Genomic DNA, 24,093 nt, shown 5'->3' with positions numbered 1-24,093 from the left:
GGAGCCACAAGCCAGGGACGCCTGGGCCCTCAGCAGCTGGAAGAGGCAGGAAGGACCCTTGCTGGAGGCTCGGGAGGGAGCGCGGCCCTGCCGCACCTGGATTTCTGAATTCTGGCCTCAGAACTGGGACGGAGTAACTACTGTTCTAAGGCTCTCAGTCTGTGGTGCTTTGTTGCAGCCGCCCCAGGACACCAGAACAGGGATCGCCTCACTCTTCCCCTCCCCCGGCCCACGTCCGGAAGGGTTGGCGCAGGCCTGATCTGGATGGGAGGGTGCGGCGGGGGGCGGTGGTGACAGAGCTCCCCGCGCCCCCCGGGGCCTCGGGTGCCCCGGCAGGGAGTGGGTGGCGTGGGGCCCCCAAGTCAAAGCCGTGGCCCGTTGTGCGCTTCAAACAACCTGCCCAGCCCCGGCCGACGAGGCAAGAGCCGTGAGAGCCCGCGGTCAGCGGCCAGGCCCAGCACGGACAGGGCGGCCTTCCGAGTCACAGCGTGGGCACCGCAGTGTGGCCCGACACCAGGCTCCCGGAGACGACGGGTCAGGAGAGAGCTGGTGGGCGTGGATGGGTTGGGCTCAGAAGCGCCTGGGACCCGGGTCCTGGTGAACCCTCATGGCGCTGGCTCGGGAGAGGTGGGCAGAGGTGCGAGGTGGGAGCTAAGCAGGAGGGAGGTGCCCGCCTCCCCTTTAAACTATGAAGAAGTCAAGACGGACTAATTCTACAAATCCCCTGAGGGGCCCGGAAGCCCGGCGTCCTACGAGATGCGAGACCCCTCTCCTTGCCCGCGGGGTCGTGGGGTGGGGCGATTGCTGGGCAGCCCTCGGCAGACCGAGCCCCGAGCACTGAGAAATCCCGGGGCGCTCCTGAGAGCAAAGTGCACAAGTTGGGCTCTGCCTGTGCCCCTCCCTGCCAGAGGTGGGCCCCGGGGACCCTCCCCTCGGGACAGCCCAGCCGCTGTCACTGGGGCCCCTACCCCTGTCCAGCTCTCGGTCCTGGAAAAGTGCCGGCACGTGAACAGGGCACAGCTGGCTAAACGCTGGTCCTGATCAAAGCGGCTACATGGACACGGGTTCCACGACCCACCCCGGAGTCCTGGGCCGACCTACACACGTGGATGAAGGCTGCCCCCGACGGAACAAGAAACGGGAAGGAAAACAGGGCCGTCCAGTGCACAGAGGGACCTGTGTACCCCACCATCTGCTTCATAGATGCCTGTGGGGCTGAGACGCAAAGGAAAAGCTGGGGAGGGCCTGGGAGATGGGGGTCAGTGGAGGGAGACCCGCTGCAGCACATCACACACGTTCAGGGGAAGCTTCCTGTGGTTCTCACGGGGCTTCTGAAGGCCAACGAAGGCCACGGACGCAGGCCACGATGCCACCCGCCCCCGAGGCCCTACCTGCTGCGGACGTTCTTGGTGCGGATGGGCACCAGGAGGCTGAAGCTGGACCTGGCCGAGTGAAGAGAACAGTCGTCACGGGCCAGGGGGCTCGGGGGCCGGCCGGGGTCCGGGCTGCTGTGGGCCCGGAACAGTCTGGCCTGTAGCCGCACCTTGCAGTTCGCGTGATCCCAGTCCACCTTGTTTGCTGTCCGCAGGGCGACGCAGGCGACGTTGCCATCCATGGCGGGCAGTGGGCGCTGGGAAAGCAGGCTGGCCAGCTGGTGGATGCTCCCAGCTGAGGCCCCATCCCGGTGCAGGAGGTCCAAGAAAGTGCTGATCATTCCGGAAAGTTACCCCGCGAGCAGGGGCCTCCGCTGCCTGGGGCCCTGCGGGTTGTGGGGATCTCCTGCAGGGAGGTGCTCAGGCAGGGCGGGGAGCCACTGCGGGCCGGGATCCCGGGGGCCTCGTCCTGCGGGGAGCCCCCGGCGGGTCTGGCCGCATTCCTCGTGGCCAGGTCCTCACGGCTGGTTCGAAACCGCCTCTTCCTCCAGCCTTTCTCATCCAGGGACAGTGCTCGCTCCAGCCTGGGCCTCGGCGGCGGCGGCGGCTTCAGACTGAAGGGTCTCCCGCTGGCCTGTGGGTCCTCGTTGCTGACTTGCGCCGGGGTGTCCAGATGGAGCACTGGGCTCTTCTCGGGTCCCCAACGGTGGTCAGCGGCCGGGGACCCCGGGCGGGCGGCAAGGTTTTCATCAGTGTTTGGAAGCTGCCCCTTGAGCATCCTGCCTTCAGGCTGCAGGTGCCGCTGGGCGGCCTCTGAGTGCCCCAGGCTCGCCAACTTGGATGGCAGAGTCCAGGCACCAGCCCTCACACCCAGGGGCAGCCTGGCCGAACCGGGAGACGGCTCCTTCTGGGGCTGCCGGCGACGTGCAGTGTCAGGGATGCGTGGTCAGCCGTCACTGGGCAAGGCGCGGAGGAGAGAAAGGGCAGCAGCTCCCCCTCGGGCTGGGGTGGTCCAGCTGGAGTAGAGCCAGCTGCTGCATGGCTGGGAGCCCTGATGGTCAGGAGTCCCCGGCAAGTCCCTCTGGGTGCTGCCCGCTCCCCAACCCCACGGGCTTCGGCGGCCGCTCCCCGGCAACCGGCGGGCAGGGTGGCCCACATTCTCTTTTAAAAAATTTTCATTGGAGTATAGTTGATTTAAAATGTTGTGTTAGTTTCTGCTGTATAGCAGAGTGAATCAGTTATACATATACATATATGCACTCTTTTAAAAATTCTTTTTCCATATAGGTCATTACGGAGTATTGAGAAGAGTTCCCTGTGCTATACAGTAGGTCCTTATTAGTTATCTGTTTTATATATAGTGGTGTGTATGTGTCAATCCCAATCTCCCAATTTATTCCCCCCGCCCCTTACCACCCCCTGGTAACCATAAGTTTGTTTTCTACATCTGTGACTCTATTTCTGTTTTGTAATTAACTTCACTTGTACTACTTTTTAACACAACTTTGCCGTTCATCACTTGCTTGACTGGATTTTGTTGAATCCCTCTCTCCTCTCCTCTCCCACCCTCCTTGCAGAACAGCTCATGAGGGGCTATATTCCATGAGTTTTTGAGTTTGAAAATATCTCCTTATTGTTCAACAGTTGAGCTGACTGTGATATTCTTGAGGGGTCCTTGTGTCCTTTGCAGCCATGCTTCATCATCTTCTGGCCTGGATTATTGCTCTGTAGAAGCCTAAGGCCAGTCTGACTTTTTTCCCTTTTGTGAATATGATTATTTTGTCCTGTATAGACTTCCTGACGAATTGTTTCTTCATACTTTAAATAAGTAGAATCTCTCTATTGGTTTTGTTTTTCCTCTTATATATAGTGTGTCCTTTTAATCTCCAATTCACTTCTTTCCTTTCAGGGAAGTTCCCCTGTATTATGTCATTTTTTTGGTCCATCTGTTCAGTTTTTCTATTTCAAGAATGCCAGTTATATTGGATGCTATGTTGAATATTCTTTGTCATTATCGTATTTTGTTTAAATTTTTCTTACAGCTGTGTTTCCTTTTGCCTTCAAACATGTTCAGAACAGAGGAGAGCAAAACTTTATTTATATTCCATAGCTGCTTTATAATTTCTTTACCTTTTGTTGCCATGCATGCTATGCTGTAGGGCCTTTGCACTTACTATGCCCTCTGCCTGCGATGCCCTGGCTCCTGAGATCCATGTGGATTGCTGCATTCGCATCTCTACTCAGGTATCCCCTCCTCAGTGAATCCTTCGTGTACCATCCTATCTACCCATGTCATTCTTTCTTCTTACCTTATAATCACATGACATTAGATATTTATCTGCAAATTTGGTGTTGTGTACCTTCCTCATGCTCCCACCCCCAATGAAGTCTTCAGAAAGCAGAGATTATATCTGTGTTGTTCATGGTTGTATTGCCTACCACTGTGTTTGCTGTGTAGAAAAGGCTTATAAGTATATGTCTGATTATAGAGAGGTCTGGCCCACAGCCTGTAGCTAAGCCTACATAGGGGATACTTGGGGTAAAAATGTGGGCCCTGGTGAAATCATTTACAAATCCAAATCCCTTCTGTCTCAATTGAGACACAGTGGGGCCAATTTTCCCCTAATTTGTTTCTAGAGACTTATGTTCAAAGAATGAGCAAGCAGAATTCTTAAACAGAAGAGCCTTTAAGCAAAGGATTTGCAGATGATGGCTACTGCCTCAGTGCAATACCCATTTTCCCTTACTGGGAAAAGGGCTCAGTGCTGTTAGAATAAGCTGTTTAAGAGCAAAGGTTTTAAGTTAGTAGTTGTCCTCTATGCCCTTAAACAGGAAAAATCCTTAAGCTGATGCCAGAGGATGTCCACGCCATTTGGGAATCTCCCCAAGAATGCCTACCTAATAGAAATTCTTTAATTTCAATAAGCCAGTTTGAAGATCCAAACTTGTGGTTTAAAGCCAAATGTTCTATATCTTGTATTTATCAGTGGGTCACTAAGTAGTGATTATAGCATATCTCGGTTTTTAAATCATTTACTACTAACCTATATAAGCTCTTTGAGAGCCGTACCCATTTATTACAAATCTCTTAAACTCGAGGATGTATAACAGGATCAAGTGTCCCTGGAAGGTTTCAGTGAGCAGGAATTAGTCCCTCGAGCTCTCTTGTCATAGTGGGAAATGTGGAGCTCACAGAGTGACGGGAGGTAGCATAAGCTCCGTTTGCCAACATCTGGAGCACAGCTGCTTCTTAATCTTTTCACCATCTGTTAATAAAAACTGGCTGAAAAGGAATATGGACGTCTTAGATACACATACAAATAAATATTGAATAAACAGATAAGATATAAGAGAGAAAAGGCCTTCACAAAACAGATTTTGATGGTGATTAAGTTAAAACTAAGGCTTCTGGTGGGTGGTGTGAATGGTCTGCATGCCCCACTGGGTTAGGGAAGACCATGGAAGAATAACTGACTGCTTTCAACTTTAATCCTTCAGTGATTAATTGTGATGAACAATCTGTAACCTGGTTCTTGTTTTTCTAACAACTGGGAAGAGATGGGTGGTCAGAAGCCACCATGTTGGCCCCAGATCTTAATGGCAGTAGGAAGGGGGTCTGATGTTGCTTGGCCTTTTCACAAGCTGCCCATCCCAGGCAGATGTTGAAAGTTGCCCTTCAGAACTGCCCTTTTATTTCCATCAAGTGGAGGGCTTGCTTTTCTGCCTGGGAATGTGGTGGTGGACTCTGGCTCTGTGCCCTTCCTCTGGAGTGAATGCACTCCAAATTAGAAAAACAAACGTCCTAGTTCCCTCTTGCCCTCCACTGCCTGAGCTTGTTGCTGTGGCACCTCCTGCTTCAGCTGCCCTCCCTCAGGCTCTTGGCATGGCTGACAGGAGTCGGTGCCAAGGCCCAGTGTCCAGCACTGCTGGGAACATAATACCAGTCAAGACTTTAGTGACATCTCCCTGCACCTGGTAAATCTTTTGGGGAGTTTTTAAAAACAGGCTGTAAGGCACCATAAGTAGTGATGCACCATGGTAGCTTCTGGGAGACTGTATAAAATTTCAGCTTTCAACGTGGATTGGCTGTTTGAACAGGACAGAGCAGCTTTTCTAGGCCAGGTTATGAGATGAGATAGGGATACCATGAGGTAGGTTTTCCATACTCCTGATCAGAAACCATGCAGTGGAACAGTGTCATATGTGTAGTTAAAGGGAGGAAAGCAAGCTTTCCATGCTTAAATATGATCTTTATTTTACTTTACCTGTTGGCCTTTCTGGTTTCCTCAACAATGGAATGTATTCACTGGGAATAGGCTGTCTAAGGAGGCTGGAATACTGCTAGTCATTTAAAAGCATGTCTTTCAGGATTAGTTTTAGTAAAAATAAAAGCATACCATAATTGTTGCACTTCTTTAAGTGGAAAAATTATTAATGCTGCCACCTGTTGACAGAATTTGAGTGTGCATCAGCCCATTTGGTTAGTAGCCTCTGCCCGCCAAGAATACCATATCCACATGAGATCTGACTGTATCCTGGGCATTTCAGGAATAAACACAGCCCCAGCCCTCAGGGATCTTGTAATTTTAATAGGCTCCATGAGCAAGCATATTTAAAGAAGAATAAATATCCACAGCTAGAGTGGCAGGTTCTCCTTGGACCTGCTAGTGTAATCATAGCCTGCCTCGTCTAAATCACTTAATTAAGAGACGATAATCTCTTGGTTAGAATGTATTTAAATACTTTGCATATGCACTGAAATACTTTCATGTTCAGAATGGCTATTCCTATTTAGATACAGATTTTCTGTTACAAGACTTCCATGGGATCATGGTTTAACATTCCATACATTAGCTAATTATTTGTTTCCTTCCAAATCCCAGTAGCCTAGCAATTCAGAATACCAACGAGTTGAATCTCATACCAAGAGTAGATCTCTATCAGAGAACTTGGATCAGTGGATATCAAATGGTAGCTAAATGTATTCTAGAGCAAAATGCCCACATTTACCCCACCCCCCAAGTCAATATGAACATCTCATGTCCTGATACAGGGGCATCTTGTTTTTTTTTTTTTTTTTTTTTTTTTTTTTTCTTTTTGCGGTATGTGGGCCTCTCACTGCTGTGGCCTCTCCCATTGCGGAGCACAGGCTCCGGACGCGCAGGCCCAGCGGCCATGGCTCACGGGCCCAGCCGCTCCGCGGCATGTGGGATCCTCCCAGACCGGGGCACGAACCCGCGTCCCCCGCATCGGCAGGCGGACTCTCAACCACTGCGCCACCAGGGAGGCCCGGGGCATCTTGTTTGACAGGTTTCAAGTAGTCTTCATACTCTGCCCCTCTGACATTATGTTCTTTTTAAAAAATATGTATGGCTGGATAATAACGCTTTTTAAAAAACGGTTTAAAATGTGCTGGTCACATTGCACCTCTTCTGACATTCTCTTCTTGGCAGCTGATTGATGTGAGAATTACAAACGAATTACTTTGGGACTTCCCTGGTGGCACAGTGGTTAAGAATCTGCCTGCCAGTGCAGGGGACACGGGTTCGATCCCTCATCCGGGAAGATCCCACGTGCGGGGGAGCAACTAAGCCCGTGTGCCACAACTACTGAGCCTGCTCTCTAGGGCCCGTGAGCCACAACTACTGAGCCTGTGCACCACATCTACTGAAGCCCGCGCACCTAGAGCCTGTGCTTCACAACAAAGGAAGCCACCGCAATGAGAAGACCACACACCACAATGAAGAGTAACCCCCGCTCGCCAAAACTAGAGAAAGCCCATACAGCAACGAAGACCCAACGCAACCATAAATAAATAAAATAAACAACAGACATTTATAAAAACAAACAAAGAAACAAACAAATGAATTACTTTGAGGATTTACTCAGCCCAACTTGAGACACTGTTGTAAATCAGTTCAAGGAATTCTGGAGCTATCATGCTGCCTTTTATTTTTTTTTATTTTTGGCTGTGTTGGGTCTTCGTTGCTGTGCGTGCGTTTTCTCTAGTTGCAGCGAGCAGGGGCTACTCTTTGTTGCAGTGTGCGGGCTTCTCATTGTCGTGGCTTCTCTTGTTGCAGATCACGGGCTCTAGGCATGAGGGCTTCAGTAGTTGTGGCTCTCGGGCTCTAGAGCTCAGGCTCAGTAGTTGTGGCGAATGAGCTTAGTTGCACCGCGGCATGTGGGATCTTCCCGGGCCGGGGATCGAACCCGTGTCCCCTGCATTGGCAGGTGGATTCTTAACCACTACGCCACCAGGGAAGCCCCTCTCTTCTGTTTTTGAGGTGACTCATTTCTCCCACGTGAAAGCATCCTGTTGGGTGATTGTGGTGGTGATGGTATTATTCTGTCTCCCTACCACCTCTTTCATACTTTTATAAAAACCCAAGCTTGTCTTCATCCTTCACGTCCTTCTTACTGTCAAACTTGCTACTTGTCTTTCGACCTCCAGCTCCACGTGGTTTTCATTTTCCCGCATTTTCCACTCCTTCTCCAGCACTTTGCCCTGGGCCAGCCACCATGCTGGGATTTACATATAGTAATTTTTTGAATCAGGTGTCATCATTCTTAAAGGTACAGAAAGGTTAGGTAACCAGCGTCACAAAGTGAGAAAACCATAGGTGAACCGCCAACCGAGGAAGTTTGTCTCCAGAGTCTATATTCATTCTCAGAGTCTATACTTGCCATGCTGTTTTTCCCTAGTCATGTGTTTAATGGTGTGTGCAATGATATTCATTGGAGTATACTGGAAACCGTTTAGATGTCCAGAAGTAGGGGGATTGGTTAAATTATGACACATCCAAACTAAGGAGTACTCTGCAGGTATTAAAGAGAGTGAGGGAGCGATGTGTACTATGTATAAAAAATCTTCAAGATATATTAACAGAAAAAAGCAAGATGCAGAATATTTATTATGAATATGTGGGAACAGAATCTGGCGAGTCTGTGCCTGCAACACTAGACCAGGCAGAACCCCTGAAGCCACCAGGATTTGGGTTTCTCAAGTCATTTTGTAAGCTGACTGCTCTGGTTGCCAGCAGCAGGCAGGCACTGCTTCCCATCTGAGAATTTGCTTCTCATAGTATGCAGTTTTCTGTTTCAGAAGGAAGACAGGTACATGGTGTGTGATTCTGAAGTTAGATAGCACTTGGTTCCTGGTTCTAGGTTCCTCGGTTATTACACATATGGTCTTGGGCAAGTCACTTAACTTTTCCGAGCCTCAGCTTTTATAACTTTAAAATGCGGATGATGCTCACCTGGCAGAATTGTGACTTTTGAGATATTTATTAATTCATTCAACAAATATTTATTCAGCATCTACTATATGCCAGGCACTGTATTAGGCAGTAAGGATATGGCAGCAAATAACTTTAAAAGTCCTGCCCTCATTTCGCTTACATTCTGGTGGGAATAAAATAAAACTCAGGAAATAAGTCACAGACAGAAAGTGATGCAGAGAAAAAAAGACAAAGAATGAAGGGTGAATGGGGAGCCAGTGGTGGGCTGGTTAGAGAAGCCCTCACTAACAGACCTGCTTCGAGCCAAGGCTTGTGAAGCTGAGGGCATACCTGGACATCTGGAGTGAGAGCCTTCTAAGCAGAGGGGACGTGAACTGTAAATGTCTTAAGCAGGAGTGAGCCTGCCTGCTTGAGAACAGCAAGGATGTCAGTGATGGGCAGGGAGATGAGGAGAGAGGGAGAGAGAGAAGAATCAGGAATGAGAGCAAGCCTTTGCCGGCTACTGCAGAGTTTTGGTTTTTCTGTTGCATGTAATATATCTGGCACATTGAGGATGCTCGACAAATAGTAACCATGGTGATGAGGGTGTTACCGTGATGCTCTGCTCTTTTGGTTGAGGAAAGATAGATGGGGCGACATTTAGGATTCTTTTAAGTACCCCCGCCCTTTATACCCCTGGAACAACAGCATAGTAGAATAGAAAGAGCACTTGAAAGACCAGAGACCCGATGTTAAATCCAAGTTCCTCTGTTGACCCTCGCTGAAGGCAAACATACTCATCTATCCAACAGAGGGTGATAATTCCTGCTCTGCCGACCTCCTAGGGTTGATGTGAAGAATGAAATAAGTAAACTTATGTAAGTACTTTGTAAACAGTAGACTAAAAATACATGTGAAGCATAAAGGCTTTGTTTGCTGAGTTATTATTGGAACCTGGAAACCATCTAGTCCAGCTTCTAGAGTTTCATCGTCTGTGTGAATATTTCTAGAAATGGGGTGCCCTAGAAAAGGACTACAGAGCCATACCTTTCTCGGTTTAGGTTCTGTTACAGTTAGTGCAGCCTGCATGTGGATTAGTTCCTTGCAGCAAGTTGTGTCCCATTGCCACCACAAGGCACACCTGTACTACCAGCAGCTTGAGGCTGAATCTTTGTGCTGAATCTACCAGTCTTCTGAATTTTAACCTAAATTAAAGCTCATCATGATAAGGTATTGAACTGGATCAGGAAAGTAAATTTAAAGAGCTTTATTATCTAAAAATGAGGTGATGAAAGGGGCAAACATAACTAGAGCGGGAAGGTTATTGCCGTCCTGGCTATGCTGTGCCCGGGCTCTAAGCTGTGCTTGGGTTGAGTTCCCTGGTGACTGGGTGGGACCAGAATGTGGAGTCTGTGTGCTGAACTGTAATTGTGGCAGAGAGCAAAGAGCACCAGTGACCCCCAACACTCTTAGAAAATCTCAGAAAAGGAATTAAATATGGGTCTGAATGTGAGAGCCCAGTAGGTTGGCACTGCCCAGCATATTTTTGAAATCTGTTCCTTGTGAATTCAGCTTATTTTGTACACAGTTGCATTTCCCACTCATTCTTCCAGAGGCCCCCAAAGTTCAGAAGCAGTTCTAGGGGAGCTGAGCAGACAGGCTTCTGAACCTCATTAGACAAGGAAACTTTAACCAATAATATTTGAGCTTTTATTTGTTGAAGGAATTGTTATATTCTGTTTTAGAGCTGCCTCTTCTTTCTTACGGCTTTTTTCAGCTCTCAACCTCTACCCAAAGGATAAAGAACAATGTGTTCTTGTCAGGGTAGTGACTAGTGATGCTGGAACACAAGGCGCCAGGGACTGTGGCTGAGAATTGAGGTCTTCAAGTGATTGCTAAAATTCTTTGTGCATACTCATCAATAAAAATGTTGTCTACATCTTCAATATATGGATATTTATGTATAAATATATAAATACATACAATTTTATTAATTTATTAATTGTATGTATGTATTATATGTATGTATTATATATTAAATATATATTTAACATAATTATTATATTAAATAATATGTTAATAAGTAATAATAATGTTAATAAAATAATATTAAATTATATTATTTTATTTAAAATAAATAATAAAATATAAAAAATAATAAAATGTTATAAATATATATATAAAATATAAAAAAATAATAAAATGTTAATAATAAACATATTATTTTAACATATAATATATACATATAATTATATATTATATGTATGTATTATATATATATTATATATGTGTGTATATAACTGGTAAAATGGACCCTCCAAAATAGAAGATTAAAAAGAATGAGAGGGTTTCCCTGGTGGCGCAGTGGCTGGGAGTCCGCCTGCCGATGCAGGGGACACGGGTTCGTGCCCCAGTCCGGGAAGATCCCACATGCCGCGGAGCGGCTGGGCCTGTGAGCCATGGCCACTGAGCCTGTGCGTCCGGAGCCTGTGCTCTGCGGCGGGAGGGGCCACAACAGTGAGAGGCCCGCGTACCTCAAAAAAAAAAAAAAAAAGAATGAGAAAAAAAACAATAGGAGTTCTGTTTCTTTCTTTCTGTACTCTAAAGAGGGTGTCTTTGGAAGCTACTGCTTCAGAAGATGCCTTTTCCTTGAAACTGGATTTGAGGAGAGAGCAAAGATGGATTTGAGATTGTTTTGGCTGCAGGCATCTTTCTAATTCCAGTTGTCATCTTGAAGCTTCAATGAGGAGTAGGTTATACAGGGAAAGGCAGGACCTGGCCATTAGTGGGAGAGTGCCTTTATGTGAAAGGCTTAGTGCCCTCACTTTATTGGTGTTTCAATGTAGATTGTACTGGGCACAGTACCAGGAGATAACAAGGGGAGCGAGACACGTCTTAAATCCCCACCTCAGGAAGCTCATCTTCTAGGGCAGACTCTGGTGCGTGGTGTAGGCTGAAGTGGACTAAGACTTGGCATAGTGCCTGGGCCTGCTGCCAAAGTGCTCACTCCAGCATCCCCAGCCTGACCTACAGTGAGCTGTTGGGAGGAGGGAGACAGAGGAAAGAACCTGGCTGAGGGTGTGTGTAGTATTCAAAAGGGAATTTGGTGGGAAATAATTTGGTGTGGTTTTATCTGGACTCTCCTAAGACCCCTTCCCTGTCCCCCAGTCTGTGTAGCCATAGATAGAATTGAGCCATGAGCGCCCACATGGGTCCAAATCTTGCTCCTTGGTGACCCAGATAGCATTACATTATTATTTTACCTGATACCTGTCACATATATGGGGCTCCAGAGTACACTCAAATGCTATGAAACCCCAATTCTAAAAGTCAGTCTGTTTTTGAACTTCATAATAATCAAAAGAGAAGTTGCTTAATGAATCAATTTTAAAGTAATCAAGCCATTCCATAATAGAGGGTTAAATATAGACTTTACAGAGCTCAAGAGTCATATAATTTCATGGAATTATTTACAAATAAGGCAGACTAATAAAAGAAGTATATTCACTTAATAGAAAACTAGAAGGGGACTTCGCTGGTGGTTCAGTGGTTAAAAATCCGCCTTCTAATGCAGGGGACGCGGGTTCAATCCCTGGTCGGGGAACTAAGATCCCCCGTGCTGCAGTGCAACTAAGCCCGCACGCCGCAACTACTGAGCCCGTGCACTCTAGACCCCGCGTGCCATAACTAGAGAGAAGCCTGCGTGCTGCAGCGAAGATCCCGCATGCCGCAACTAAGACCCAACACAGACAAATAAGTTAAATAAACAAACAAACAAACAAATAAATAAATAAGGAAGAACAGTAGAAGACAACTACCCTAGTGTTTGCCCACTGTGTACCAGGCGTTGCTGCCTTCCAGAGCTAAGGCCAAGGTGTCTACATTGTACTTGATCTTAGGCAGGTATGATTTGACCTTTTACTTCCCCAGATACCAAGCAGTCATAATCTGATCGGACAGAAATTATGTTGAGATTTGAAAAAAATCTAGTTAGTTTATTTAAAGGCTATATTGTTTTCTATTGTGAAGATACTGTATCTCAGTTCCTATCGCAGAAGCACCCTGAACATACTTCCAAGCATAATCTCCCAACACGCGGGTGCCTTTATGTGAAGGGTATGCTTAGCCAGTGTGGGAGGAAGGAGGGGATACAGCCGAGTGGCTATTGGCACAAGAGCCTAGGCTGCAAGGTTAGAAATACCTATTTCTCTGATGAAGCCAGCCTGAATGCAAGAGAGATCACAAGAGGACAGCAAATGAGGATGCGAAAGCAGTTTCTTCTGATGCTGGCTGTAATGTTGGAACAGCTCGTTTGCCTGGTGGAAGCATGTGTTTAGCTTAGGTTGGGCACATGATAGCCGATGAACTTAGATGTGCTCTGCAAGATAAGCCTCTCCTCACCTCTGTTTGAACTGACTCTGTCTTTCCTTGTCATAAGAATAGAGTTGAAATGTGCCCTGGGTTTGGGTCTCTCTGTTCTTGTATCCCTTTGCAAAGAGATGCCACTTAGTCTCTTAAGAGATTCTGCAATAAACAACACCAAAATTTAGAAACTTGGGCCATTGGATAATTTCCCTTACTGGAGAAATTAGAAAAGAAGCTCCAGGGGATGCCTAGAACAAACTATCTGTAGCGAAAATCCAGTTTTATTTGTTTCCCCAATCCACTGCACAGCAATCTTTTTTGCCAAATACAAATTACTGGAAAAATTAAAAGAAAAAAACCCAATAAATTCAAGCCCAAATTTTAGATTCAACAGAGTTAAAATTACTCTGTGGAATTGCTATAAAATTCCTAAATGTTTTTTTCTCATTTCTGTACTTACTGTGACCAGGGCTTACATTGGACTGCAAACCAGATGTTGAGTTTAGTAAGATACAGGGAATAGATAATTTCTGATGGAACTTGCAAAGACACTTAGATACAAAGTACTGTAAGCAAGTTCATCAGGGCATAAACTTTGGAAATAGCTACAAGGCCCTATACTAAGTTGCTCATCTGTGTTAATTTTTTAGGAGCTGAAGGGTATAACAATGATCAAGACAGAAAAAGTCCCTTTTCTCAGAGTGAGATAGGGATAGAAAATAAGCATAAATACTTGGAAATTATTCATGTAATAAATAATAGAAAATAAAGAGTAATGAGATAGATAGTGTAAGGGGAATGGGACTATTTTAAGTATACTAGTGTAAGAAGTCTCCCTGAGGAAGTTACATTTATGCATATATCTCAAATGATAAGGAGTCATATTCAGAGACCTGCAGGAAGAACATTTTAGGCAGAGGACAACAAATGCAAAGGCCCTGAGGCAGAGGTATCTGACACTACAAAGATAGAAAAGAGCTAGTGAAGAGAACAGTACTGAAAGTAAGTTGATGTGGCCAAAGTCAACCTTGGGCATCATGTCATGTGATACTGAACAAAAGAAGAATAAATTATGGAAGTGTAGATAAGGAAAATGGTGTCATGGGTTGCCCAAAGGTGAAGTTGTGGGAACAGGTGAGTTGGGTTGCAGCTGGGGAACATGCAAGACCAAGCAAAATCAGAAATATCCAGAGTGCTGGTGTATGGAGAGGAGGAGAAGAGGGGCCTATTTCTGTGTGCAGAAGATGATGGATGAGGACCCTGGGAGGAATGGGCTTTGGAGGAAAGGGCCTGGCCTCACAGGCAATAAGGAAGGCATTGAAGGCAGCAGAGGTTGGTACCTGGAGCGGGGGCATAGAGACTCATAGAGACAGCGTTGGGTGGGTTTTGTCACATTGAATGCAACAAACACTCTGAAATCACCTTGGCATTCAAACGACTTGGAGATTTCAACACAGAGGGCAGCACATTCATGTTTGAATAACTGACTTCCTGTAATAGGAAAAAGAGTTCTTTGGTAAGTGTTTTAGGGCCATGAAGAGTCATCTTTACAGTGTCTTCTTGATACCTCCAATGATGAAAGGGTGGAGATGGTCTGGTTTCCTTATCTGAAGTGATTTAAGTTTGTCTTCTGAATATTGCACCTCCTATGATACTTTCTTTCCTGCTATCCATCCACCCAGCTCTTTTACCTAACTAAGATTTAAAGGACATTTTTTTAAAAAGTGATAATTGGATACAGTAAGGTTGACAACTTGACAAACTATTTAGGAACAAGATACTACTGTGTACCATCCCAGCCAAACCTGGGGTTACATTTAAAGCAGGTCAATCCTTGGTGGGGGGGAGGGGAAATATATATATATAAAATTTGGGGTCAACTAACTGCAAAAAAGAAAGTGATGCCCATGAGTCCAAATTTCATTTGCAGTTTATTTTCCAACATTTAGAAAAGTAGGGTGAATTTATAAGTTTTGCAGTATCCAGATAGTTTCAAAAGCACCAGTTCTTTTTGAGATTGGAATTTTGCCCACCTTGTTACTAAGGTGCAGGCTCAAATGAAGGTCTGAGTGAAGGATCCTACTTTAATTGATTTAGACTTAAAAAATATTTGTGTGTATATATAGAGGTATCCTAAGAATAATATGCTCATACGCTGTTAGAACTAAAAGGACACAAATAAAATTTGCCCCTTTGATTCTTTAACAGAAGAAGAAATGGAGGTGTTATAACTTGCCCAAGGTCACACAGGTAGTTAAGAGCAGAGCTGAGACTAGAGCTGGGACTAGCCTAGTGATGTTTAGCACTTATTGCTTTTATCATGTGACTCCTTAACCTTTCATATTCCAAATGCTAAAGCTAGGTTGTAAAGTAGCATATTTTCTTCTAGTATTAAATTTATAGACGTAGATATAAATTCCTGATTAAATCTCCTTTCTGGGTAGTGTATGTGCAGATTTGATTATTCTGTCTCTGAAAATATTTCAACAACTAATTGAATTGGGAAGTGTCTCACATTTGATGTGTTTTGTTTTGGCATTTAGGTTTTCCTAGAACATTAGTTCAGGCCGAAGCCTTGGACAAAATATGTGACCTGGACCTAGTGATCACTTTGAACATTCCATTTGAAACGCTCAAAGATCGTCTCAGCCGACGCTGGATTCACCCTCCTAGTGGGAGGGTATATAACCTGGACTTCAACCCGCCTCATGTACATGTAAGAATATACAAAATACTTTCACATATTGACAAGAAAGAGGTAAAACATTTCAGTTGAAAAGTGGGGGAACAATATGAATAGGCTGTTCCAAAAAGAGCAAATATACATAGCCAGCAAATATTTTAAAATTCTCATTCACTAGTAGTGAAGGGATGTAAATTAACATTTACAACATTTATTGCTGGTTGGGATCTGGGAAAATGATATTCTTACCTGTATTAGGTATATGAAATATTAACAGTCTTTTAGAAGAGCAACCGAGCAACCTACATTAAAACTTTTAAATACATATTTCACTCAACCCACTTCTGGGAGTACAGTCTATGGAAATGTAAGCACTTTCAGGTCAGGTCATGTACATGATGAGGCTTATTTCCATGTTGTTTGTAGTGGGGAAAATAAAACAAAACTTGAAAAGAAAATGAATATTCATCTATGTGGATGATTAAATAAATTTGAGAATATCCACATTTTGGAAAATCATGTATAAGGTTAAAAAAAAAAAGAGAGGCATAGTAGTACATTCTTTGGCCCGGAGAAATATTTCCCCTGGGTACTGTTGAATGAGAAAAGCAAATAGCAGAATGATTACATTTTTCTAAAACCGTGACCGCCCTTCTTCTTCTTCTTTTTTTTTTTTGGCTTGCCCTGCATGGCTTATGGGATCTTAGTTCCCCAAACAGAGATTGAACCCACCCCTCAGCAGTGAAAGCACAGAGTCCTAACCACTGGACTGCCAGGGAATTCCCTGTGACCACTGTTCTTTATGTATATCTGTTTACACGTCTATAAGTGCTCTCTAGCTTCATAGGAGTAGTGATAAAGATATAAAGGAACTATCCTGGGCTGGCCAATGGTTGAGGCTGGGACAGAATAAGGAACAGGGTTAGAGTGAGTGGGGTCATGTGAGTGGTGGGAGTGCGGAGGAGGGACTAGAGGACTAAAGGCATGAAAGATTGCCCTTAAAAAGAAGTTCAGGCTTCCCTGGTGGCGCAGTGGTTGAGAGTCCGCCTGCCGAGGCAGGGGACACAGGTTCGTGCCCCGGTCTGGGAGGATCCCACATGCCACGGAGCGGCTGGGCCCGTGAGCCGTGGCCTCTGAGCCTGCGCGTCCAGAACCTGTGCTCCGCAGTGGGAGGGGCCGCAACAGTGAGAGGCCCGTATACAGAAAAAAAAAAAATAAAATAAAAAGTTCAAAATATAACATCTATACATCAGCATAAGATTAAATACATGTAAAGGTATATGTTTAAAGAAACTTTTGACAAATTCATTTAAAGAGTAACTGTTCTTTCTGTTAAAGACATGAATTAGTTCAATCTGATAATTCTTCAGTTATTTGGTGGTAGATACTATTACTTGTTCTTATCCAAATGTGGAAGGGGTGGCTATTGTGTCTTATTGTGTTAATGTTTATGGAATAGGCTAGACTTGAATATAGATAGAGTCAGTAATAACTATAGAAAACTACTTCAAGGGGTTAAGGATGCCTTCCTGGCTCTGTAAGTCTTCATTAAGTCCTGATGAGTCTTTTTCATTTGGGCTAAGCACTGGTCTCCTTTTCAAGTTTTCTTTTTAAAATGTAAGTAGTTCTGGAAGTCCTTTATTAGAGCCCTTCCTCCATTCCATCCCCAAAAGCTAGTATGGGAAAAAAAATGTACAGGGAGGAAAATAGGGTTCTGAACTTGCATTGGAGTCTAACACAAAAGCTTCATATTTTGGCTCTGCCTAGACCTGCTGATGCAGACTCTCCCAAAATTTGAGAAGCTTTAACACTGAGTTGGTTTCTAAAGACTGGGTATCCCTAAAAGAGCACCTGCAATTACAGTGCTATTTCCAAAGATAGCAGTAAAAGTGCTACTCTGGGCTAAGTCAACCAGCTGTTGTGGCCAAGCTGCCCCAGGAGAGATTCTGATGTCCTATTCTGCTCTTTCTGGAAGCAGTTGCTGTTATCTCCTGATGCTCTGAAGTCCTGGAAATGGCTTCTGAACTTTGCAGCAGTAAGTAAAATAAAGGAGAGGGAACTATAGGTGATGTACAGCTTTCTCCCATGCCCATCTCTCATGTTTTGTTAGGGTAACAGCCCTGGAATACCCATGTGATAATTGTGGCTCACCAATAAATCCTAAGTGTAAGTTATGTACCTAAGGCCCTGAGCTATAATAAAATTTTAGTGAATTTCAAACTTACAGCCAGTTTCAGACTATCCCGTTGAGTTGCCTGAGCCTTTTGATTCTGCTTTAGCCTACCTTTTGACAGATTTATTTCTTGTTACTCTCTCCCCTGGTAGGCAATAGCCATGGACATGGGTGACAAAATTCTCATGTGTCCATTTTGCTATTTGTAAGTAGGTGGTATGGCTCCTGAAGTTAAAATATATTGAAAATCAAATTTTCTAAAATTGCAGTTTTTCAGCTCTCAGAATGTTTGTTCCTGATTATCATGGGTATAATGATTCATGCCTATTCTACCTTCAGATGTCATTATTTAATTTAGTAAAATAACCTGAGTAAGTTTAATCTCAGAAGAGCTACATGACAGAATTTGAAAGCTAGCAGAGACAGGACTGAAATACCTCCTCCTCAATTAAGTGTTTTCCCTAAGGAAACCGTTTGGTTCTTTGAGATACTTATTTTCCATATTATGAACTCAGGCTTTAGAAAGGCAGCTAGTTTTAGGAATATTTAGAGGGCTAGAGTGACACTGTCTAATGGCTGTTTGGTGTTGGGGGAGACAGCATGGAATTTTGAACTGTGAGTTGAAGGTATCATTTATCAGAACCACTGGAACATGTTTGGAAAGACCTGAGAAGTTAATAAAGATTTAATGTCAGCTCTTATGAAAACAGCTTAACATATTGTTATGAACGCTATTTCTTTTTCAACTACCTTTACCATTACTATTGTACCCCAGGCCTAAATCACCACGGGGTAGGAATCAAAGGTAAATAATATGGTTTTGCCCAGGAAATTTTTTTCTTTTTTTTTTTTTTTTGGCGGTACACGGGCCTCTCACTGTTGTGGCCTCTCTCGTTGCGGAGTACAGGCTCCAGACGTGCAGGCTCAGCGGCCAAGGCTCACGGGCCCAGCCACTCCGCGGCATGGGGGATCTTCCCGGACCAGGGCACGAACCCATGTCCCCTGCATCGGCAGGCGGACTCTCAACCACTGCACCACCAGGGAAGCCCCAGGAAAGTTTTATTTAACCTATGGAATAGCCCAACTGTTGGCCATACTAACTGGTTTCTCTGGTATTTGTAGGGGATCGATGACATCACTGGTGAACCATTGGTACAGCAGGAGGATGACAAACCTGAAGCAGTTGCTGCCAGACTTAGACAGTACAAGGATGTGGCCAAACCAGTCATTGAATTATACAAGTGAGTGTGCTTCAGTGTTTCCGTGGCAGATGGCCAGCCAGAAAGGTGTGACTCCTCATGGGAAGGACATTGGGCTGCAGTGGGGTAGTGTTTCTTTAAGTTTGATAAACCCAAAAGGCCCAGTACCTCTCAGATGAAAGTCAGATGAAATGCTGGCATTGTATGTGGGAGAGAATGCCTGGTATTTTTATGCTGAAACTCTTATAAGGACCGAAACCTGATCATCTCTGTCTGCTTGACTGTAAAACTGCATCTAGACTTTTCATTTTTCTCTTAAGGGACTGAAATAATGGCTTACATTTTGATACTCCCATATGTAAATATCTGACTTGGATAGAAGATTAGAAGTGACTTTTGGCCCTGACATGTCTGGAGGGTGTTTAAACAAAGAAGAGCTAAAACTGCAGATTGCAAATTCACATGGCTACAGAGGCCAGGCAGTTATTGGAAATGAGTGTCAAACCTTGTGGGGGACTTGTCAAGCTGGGCTGTTGAGTGACAGTTGAACTGGACAGCTTCCTCTGTTTCTCCAGCCAATTATCACCCCAGGAACACTCAGGCTCAGTGTGACCAGTGATCCCTGTTTTTCAAGAGAAGCAGAAATCAGGCTCTCTCTGTGGAAGAAAATCCCAATTTTTATTTTTATTTTTTTTTCAAATTTTTTATTTTTTTACACAACATTTACAGCTTTATTGATAGGGTATAGCCATTATGCCAAAATTCAGCCATCATTATACAACCTCATTTCCCATCTAAAATAAATGAGAATATATTTTACTTTAAATGGGACGTACTGGCAAAGTGCCAAGAATTAAAGACTAACCTTAAAGTCTTAATTTCATACTTCAAATATCACAAAAAGCAGTGATTCCCAAAACCATGAAAGCATAATGAAATAACTACACAGAGAAAAAGGACATTTAACTCATTTCATGCTTTCTTAATTTTATATAGTGAAAATGGACATATTTATAACTTCAGCATACTTCATAAAATCATTATTCATCAGAAATAGACAAATGTTTACAAAGAACATTTAATATAAATTTCATAGTTGCTTATAAAAAGGCACTTGAAAGATTGACCTGTATAAAGAAATGAGTCTTGTCAAGAGATGGTAAACTATAAATATAAAATATACCACAATGTTAAAAACCTCATAGTGTTCTATAGGAAAATCTCTAAAGATAACTTAATCTTTCGGGGGAAAAAAGTATTTAGCATTACAGATTTAAAATGCAAATTTTATATATGAATTCAATAAGGAATACATTTAAACCTTACATTGCCACATAATCATCATCTATTTTGTGGAAAACAATAAAAATTATGTACTTTTTGAACATGTGTACATCAAAACCAAAAGGTTAATTTTTACTTTTTCCTTTATTGGCAACTTTGATGCATTTTTAGGTTTTGGTTCCCAGAGGGCGTTTTTTACAAATCTTGAAGCCACCCCCCCTGTCCAGCTTGCCAGCCTTTTTCTTGTCTGTTATTTCCTTGACTCTGTTCATGTATACTCTGATTCTTTCTAATTCTTGCTTTACTGGATGTTCCTTAGGATTGATTCCCTGAGTTGCCAAATAAACCCAAAACACTGAATTTAATGTGTAAGTAGAAACTAAATCCACTTCTCGCTTGTTCAAATGGGTCCAACTTCTGCAACAACCCAACTCATTTCTAGAAACAGACGTCATGGTCTTCAGCATCTCATCCACAGCACCAGTGGAATTCTCAAACGTTGATAAATACCATGAATTTCTACAGGATAGTCTTCATTAATTTCTTCGCCTGCCACTATGACCAACTCGCGGGCCTTCCACCCCTGCCTACCTGAAACAAGTCAGCGGCGGTGATGTCAGTGGTGCACCGGCTCTCCCCAGTTTTTATATTGGCAACAAGTTAAAAAAAGTTTAACCGCATGGAAGCCAAACAAACCCTATATGTGGACTGCATTCAGGACAGCAGTGTACAGCCTCTGCTATAATCAATTTCTGACCTTGTACCCCCCAAATAAGTTAGCAACCCTGTAGATATGACATTTCTGATCATATTATTAGGACACATCTTGTATTTCATGATCTATTGTTATAAGTAATAAAGGTTTTAGAGTAGCAAAGATTGTCAGTGATTTGCTTTTTAATGTGTATGTTGAGGCAGATTTGGGGTTGTCCCTATAATGTTATCTTTGATATGAATTTATTTTTTTAAGGTTTTCTTTGTTTCTGATGTGGACCATTTTTAAAGTCTTTATTGAATTTGTTACAATATTGCTTCTGTTTTACGTTTTGGTTTTTGTGCCTCGAAGCATGTGGGATCTTAGCTCCCTGACCAGGGATCAGACCCGCACCCCCCAGCATTGGAAGGCGAAGTCTTAACCACTGGACCACCAGGGAAGTCCCCTTTAATATGTTTTTAAAGGGGAGAAGAAAAGGTGTCACGATGGCAAGCTTGCCAGAATTAGTGGGCGTGTTGATACATTTGTAGGGGCTGTTTTGGCGCTCAGTGATGTGTGATATAGACAATGAGATTGTGCTTACATTATGCCCAGGATCTTCTTCTGCTCTAATATCATGTCAGAAGGAAACCTAAAATGCTTTGTATGTTGGCCTTGTTTTTCAGGAGCCGAGGAGTACTCCACCAATTTTCCGGAACGGAGACTAACAAAATCTGGCCCTATGTTTACACACTTTTCTCGAACAAGATCACACCTATTCAGTCCAAAGAAGCCTACTGAGCCCGTCCAGTGGAAGAACCAGGAAGATATGGTCATCCATTCAATTGTATGTGTAGTGTTGGTGCCATGTCCCAATTAGCAGCTAGCTGAGATAGCTTGCAGCATCTTTTCTAGTTTAAATGGTGAACTGCTATGAAAACTAATGAATAGAAAGAGTTAATGAAGAGGCTCTTCTCTGCCTTTCTCAAAGAGGGGCTACCTGCACATGTTTAAGATGTCCCTGCACATGTCTCAAGTCCTTCACAAGAAAGAAAGCAAGTACAGGCTGGATTTCAAGTGGTGTATAACCCAAGCTCTAGCTGATTTTCGACAGCCATGTTGTTGCCGTAGTGGCCTTTTCACATGTGATGGTGGTGGTCCCTGGTTCTCCCCAGCCCCCAAAGGCTGTTGAACCATAACACCAGGAGGCCTGAGAATGCCAAGGGCTATAGCTGCCTTTGTCCCAGGTTCTCTGGTATGTGCCCTCCTGGTGACAGTGAGATAGAAGCTAAGCTCTCGGTGGTTGCTTCTCTGGCCTTGAGTCACTCTCCACAATTCATTTTTCACAATTCATTTTTTCTCTTAGGAATGACGCCTTCTCTCTGCATCCATACTCCATAGAATCTCTCCTTTCCAGTCATCCTGGAATGAAAGGATTTGGCTTTTACTACTTTTATTAGACATCTGTTTTCTCTCTTCCTAGACTATTAAGTAATACAGATTGTTACTGCTTTTATCCCTCTCAAATTCCTTTCTAAGAGCTGAGAGCTAGGGGACTGTGTTGAATCTCTTTATGCACTAGGAACTGAGCTATGTGGAGGGTCTATTTAAACTGCTGGTCTGACTCTCATGGGTTGACACTGCTCCTTTCTTTTATTGTGGCAAAATAAAACCCTCAGAGTCTTTAGGGAACCCTCAAAAACTGGCAAATATTCACCTCCATAAATGTTAAAAGATCATATCATATCTTATGTATGGAAGTAAATAAGACCATATGGAATTACTGGACTAAATGAATAGTTTAGCTTATTAGTCAAGACAAAAAAATGTATTTTGAAAATGCTGCTAAATATTGATGCTGACAGTGTTTTTCTCCTGTGAGTGACCCAAGCATATTATAAATAGTTGGTGAAGGGAATGGAGCCTGTGGGGTTGAGGAAAACGTTGCACTAGCCATGCCTAGACTAATGATGACAGGTTTACGATTATGGGATTTGACAAAAATGGTAATTTTTTATTCTATTCCAAAGATGCTTTCTATAGGGTGGCTATTAAGTCTAGAAATATAGATCATACCATTTTGTCATTCACTGAAATGTAGTATCAGTAAACCATTTATTTAAGGATTTGCCTGGTTTCCAGACTTGGTGGCCATCTTTTTTTTTTTTTTTTTTTTTTTTTTTTTTTTTTTCTTTTTGCGGTATGCGGGCCTCTCACTGCTGTGGCCTCTCCCGTTGCGGAGCACAGGCTCCGGATGCGCAGGCCCAGCGGCCATGGCTCACGGGCCCAGCCGCTCCGCGGCATATGGGATCCTCCCAGACCGGGGCACGAACCCGTATCCCCTGCATCGGCAGGCGGACTCTCAACCACTGCGCCACCAGGGAGGCCCGGTGGCCATCTTTTATAATTCTTGCTCTCCTCTGGGAAGGACAATGAAATTTATTCCTGTTGCCTTAAAAATAGATATTCCTCTTCATGCATCGTGATTGTCCCCAGGGAGGGTCCTTTACTATTCCTGGGAGTGACTTTTGTCTAACTCTTCATACTGGTGAGAAAACAAAAGAAGCCTATTTCAGCATAGTTGGTGTTGAAACACATTATTTATTTTCCGAAGATGTCGCAGTGAATCCACAGTCAATTCACTGACCCGTGGATTCCGTACGGTAGCCGTACATCTTCCTTACAAATACTGCCCCCCACTCTTGCCAGTCTCTCTCCCTTTGTCCCTTCATGTGAATGTTCTTTGGCTACCTTAGTGGAAACACAGACCAGTTTCCTCCTTATCCTCTGAATCAAAGTGAAAGAAGATTATTTACTTTTTAGGTTGATGCCTTTAAAATGCCCAGTTCAGGTATTTGAAACATCAGTGCATGATAGTGACTTTTTAGAAGACTTGTGTTTGAATGCCAGTTGATGGGGATAGGGTGAAAATCAGACATGCAGATACATCTCAGGTTTCCTGGGGAATCGGGCAAAGAAAAACAAGTCTGCTATGAGGAAAGTTGCTTCTGCCATGGAGACAATTTCCACAAAGTGGGAAAAGTAGAAAGTTACGGTTATTATATGGATCATTCAGAAGAGGAAAGTGTGTGCTTTTTTGGAAGC

The 24,093-nt window shown here is 43.9% G+C and overlaps 1 protein-coding gene and 1 pseudogene across 5 annotated transcripts in view; one reads left to right on the top strand and one right to left on the bottom strand.

Annotated features, from left to right (window-relative positions):
- The window catches only part of AK4 (adenylate kinase 4), a gene marked incomplete at its 3' end in the record, with an annotated part of 70,188 nt that extends 46,829 nt beyond the window's left edge, over positions 1-23,359 (top strand). For 2 of the 4 annotated variants that reach the window (XM_081223878.1, XM_081223877.1), the window contains exons 4-6: positions 15,499-15,671; positions 18,934-19,052; positions 21,675-23,357. In XM_081223878.1, coding sequence (XP_081080004.1) covers positions 15,499-15,671; positions 18,934-19,052; positions 21,675-21,789 — 407 coding nt within the window. Of the gene's footprint in view, positions 1-15,498; positions 15,672-18,933; positions 19,057-21,674 lie in introns of those variants that run through there. The other 2 variants (XM_081223876.1, XM_081223875.1) reach the window with 2 other exon arrangements.
- Positions 20,420-21,627, bottom strand: LOC308612657 (nuclear nucleic acid-binding protein C1D-like; annotated as a pseudogene). Its single transcript has 2 exons — positions 21,593-21,627; positions 20,420-20,881 (listed from the first exon to the last, which is right to left on the bottom strand). The product of its transcript is annotated as a nuclear nucleic acid-binding protein C1D-like (transcript).
- Positions 23,360-24,093: the final 734 nt, after the last annotated feature.

The sequence above is a fragment of the Mesoplodon bidens genome (assembly GCF_964165515.1).
Source record: "Mesoplodon bidens genome assembly, chromosome: 2".
In the NCBI taxonomy this organism is placed as follows: Eukaryota; Metazoa; Chordata; class Mammalia; order Artiodactyla; family Ziphiidae; genus Mesoplodon; species Mesoplodon bidens.
Note: the sequence above shows the minus strand (reverse complement) of the source record. Positions and strands in the feature narration are given on the sequence as shown.